The sequence below is a fragment of the Spea bombifrons genome, chromosome 2, assembly GCF_027358695.1.
Source record: "Spea bombifrons isolate aSpeBom1 chromosome 2, aSpeBom1.2.pri, whole genome shotgun sequence".
Classification (NCBI taxonomy): Eukaryota; Metazoa; Chordata; class Amphibia; order Anura; family Pelobatidae; genus Spea; species Spea bombifrons.
Window position 1 is genome coordinate 37,006,121 of NC_071088.1, and position 3,713 is coordinate 37,009,833.

Below are 3,713 nucleotides of genomic sequence, written 5' to 3' on the forward strand. Positions count from 1 at the left end.
TAAATAAGACTTTCATATAAATGAAATTTATACATAAAAACTTGGCACGGATTCAATCAGATATTGAAAGAAAGACCTCAGCAGGTCTGATACTAAGTAACAGACATATGTCTGCAATGTGTTGCCCTTCATGTTTCCATTTACAATATGCATCGCTGCATAACTAGAAAAATACAACTGAATAGGTGTGTATATATTTTTTTATAAAGTGCTGATTGTGTGCAAAATATTTAAAATTAGCACAGTTATTCCTTTTGGTTAGTATGGTTAGAAAACCACTTTTGAACCAGTGCTCCAAAAGAAAATCATCATTTAAAAACAGTTGTGCAATTAAAATGTGTTGCATTTGTATGAATCTGCCCCCAGTTAGTTTGATACTGTAGAAGCGATCGAAAGCTTTTCTGCATCCACAGGTAGGAGACATAGTAAACACAAATATATTAGCATTGCATGAATGCTCACCTTCCATTATGCTGCACCACTGCCTTTGGTGAAAGGGTCAGAGAACACCAGGTTGGTAATTTCCAGTGCTAATCTCCTTACAGCCAGTTATAATTTACCATGGGCTGTATATCCTCATAAGGCTGGTTCACTTGGATAGCCACATTACATGATGACTTTTTTCATTTATTTAAAGTGCTTTAGGATGCTACATTTTGTACGGATATACTTTGTTTCCTCGAACATCAGACGTGATTGCTTCCTTATACTGTCTAATCTGGTTGCACCATGGACTGTTTTTTGGAAGTATGATTTTAACTTTATCGTGAGTAAGTGAAATGGCTTCATATTCTACTGATGGCAGGCGATGTTCACATTTTAACACATCCTTTGCAATCCCGGTTGGATTCTTTCTCTAAGCATTCTCCCAACAGCAGTAGCAGCAGCAGCAGCACCGTCTCTGTACGTTGGAACCATCTGGATGGTTGCTATAGGAACAAGAATGCCATGACAACCAGTTAAGTTTCCCAGGAAACCTACGTTGCTATAGAAACTGCATCACTCGGGTCAGACTTAGTAACTTCCGATGAAAAAAACCAAGTCCAGCAGTTTAATCTTCTTCTGGCATTTCCACTGTCACGCATAGCATCATCCAAAAGCAGAGAAAACAGCAGCATCCACCTGCTTCTTACGTTGTCTAAAGAATATTTCTTGGCTAGAATAGAGACTTACTAAAAGTTTTGCAGTTCAAACTGCCAGAATAAAATGCCAATGACTCACAGAGTGTTGATCTATGTATACATACAAGCGGAGATTTTACGTTGTTCTGCTAAGGAACAGAATATTCGGACCCCAGATTTCGATTTGATCCGTGATCTTATTTTTATATATATATATAGTCTGCGAAACCAGTGAGAATGAGGACTTCACAATCCAAATCTAAAATAAACAAAAGTGCGCTGGTATCGAGGCTCGAGAGGTAAAATGGTAACTGCCGATTTAGATTCCCTGTATGATTCGGATCCCATCTCGGTTTGGCTGTGAGATTTGCTAAGAAGCAGCACTCGATTAGAAAATAAATAACGAAAGACCCAGCGACTTGCCCCCTTTGTTTGCAAATCAAATGAATAGAAAGAGATGTGCAGCCTCTTCTTACAGCTGCCTCTGTAGCGTTGCCTACTAGCACCACTTGTCTATCATACGATGCGAGTGCGATTTCCTCCTAGAAAATAAAGATTAATTAAGTGGGACACGCTGATGTCGATGGTGGTGACATTCCTAATTATTGTGTTACACATCCAATGCCTGGAAGAGCATTACACGTCCGTGAAGATTTTCTTGACGCTAACACAATTGGGGTTATTGGTGGTGCAGTTCCCGGTTTTGAAGCTTGGCTGCTTGAATGGTCCAGGGCTCACGCCTTCTTCAATCACCATGTATTCGGATTTACTCAAGGTCGAATTGCTGCGGGTCTTCTTCAGGTCCTCGTTGGATGACAGATGCTGGCAGCTGCCCACATGCATGTACTGGGCTTGTTCCTCTCCCTCGGTCTCCCGGTGGTAGAAATAGTTGAAATTAGAGACTATTACGGGAACAGGTAGAGCTATCGTTAATACACCAGCAATCGCACACAGAGACCCAACTATCTTACCCCCTATAGTGACAGGGTGCATGTCCCCATAGCCCACTGTAGTCATGGTCACCACTGCCCACCAAAAAGCGTCAGGGATACTATTGAACCCCGAATTTGGGTCATCAGCCTCGGCGAAGTAGACAGCGCTGGAGAAGAGGATCACTCCGATAAAGAGGAAAAATATGAGCAACCCCAGCTCTCGCATGCTAGCCTTCAAGGTCTGACCTAGAATCTGTAACCCCTTAGAGTGTCTCGAAAGCTTGAAGATACGGAACACTCTGACCAGCCGAATGACCCTTAGTATAGCCAAAGACATGGCCTGCTGTCCATTGCCCTGGCGCTCGGCCAGTTCCGTGCCCAGGGTGATGAAGTAAGGGATTATCGCCACGATGTCAATTATGTTCATAATGTTCTTGGAGAACGTGGCTTTGCTCGGGCAAGCGAAAAACCGGACGAGTAGTTCGAAGGAGAACCAGATTATGCACAGGGTCTCCACCACAAAGAAAGGGTCCGTGAAAGAGCTGCTCAGGTACGGTCCGGTGCCATTGACAGGAGGAATCACTGGTCCGTTGTACTCCTTGTCATCACGGAACTCGGGCAAAGTTTCCAAGCAGAAGATAACGATGGATATGAGAATCACCAGGACAGATACGATGGCGATACCCCGGGCAGGTCCTGAACTCTCCGGGTACTCAAAGAGAAGCCAGACCTGCCTCTGAAATTCATTGGAGGGTAGCGGGCGCTCCTCTTCTTTGATAAAGCCTTCATCCTCTCGGAACTTCTCCATGGCTTCTTCTCCCAATTCGTAGAAGCGGATCTCCTCTGAGAAGATGTCAATGGGAACATTGACCGGTCTCCTTATCCTTCCACCCGACTGGTAGTAGTAGAGGATGGCATCGAAGCTGGGTCGGTTCCTATCAAAAAAGTACTCGTTCCTCAAAGGGTCGAAGTACCTCATCCTTTTCTTGGGGTCGCCCAGCAAGGTGTCAGGGAACTGAGCTAAAGTCTTCAGCTGAGTCTCGAAGCGCAGCCCGGAGATGTTGATGACCACCCTCTCGCAGCACTCGTGGTCCTCTTGCTCGTACGCCTCAGACGAGTGGTGACCCGGGAGGGCAGCCGCCTCCTCCAGGATGTTATCGCAAGCCACCACAGTCATGATCTCCTGCTCCACGTCCGTGTAGCCCGGATTGACGATGTTGCTGTTTGCTCTGTGTCTGGTGGAAGACGGAGGAGGCGAGTGCAGGAGGCTAAGGTGCTCGTCCATAAAGGTGAGCTAAGGTTAGGGCGGACAGGGGAAGCGGCGGCCTCCTCCTTCAGCCCAATATGAGAGCCGCCGGGTCCCCTCCCCGCTCTTCCTTTAGTCACCTCTCCCCTCCTCCCCACTTTCTCTAACGAAGCACAGAGAGCCTCTCGTCTCAATCTTCTAGACCAGGGATTCCAGCTGATTGCGTGCGCAATGAGTTATATAGGTCTGTTAGCCGCCCCCCTCCATTCCTCGAACCCCTCCTTTCCCGCCAGTTTATTTCCAGCCCACGGAGAGCGCGCGGCTGTCTGCCAATAAAGCACCTGAGGGAAAGAAGCTGAGGTGCGCGCGCCGTGCGCTGCGCGCGCCTCGGAACCTGAACCCTCGCCTATAAAA

General features: G+C 46.6%; 1 protein-coding gene across 1 annotated transcript; it reads right to left on the reverse strand.

The window, feature by feature from the left end:
* Positions 1-1,549: 1,549 nt before the first annotated feature.
* LOC128475077 (potassium voltage-gated channel subfamily A member 3-like) lies at positions 1,550-3,374 on the reverse strand. Its single transcript, XM_053457547.1, has one exon. The coding sequence runs from the start codon at positions 3,336-3,338 to the stop codon at positions 1,758-1,760; it is 1,581 nt and encodes a 526-aa protein (XP_053313522.1). The 5' UTR covers positions 3,339-3,374; the 3' UTR covers positions 1,550-1,757.
* Positions 3,375-3,713: the final 339 nt, after the last annotated feature.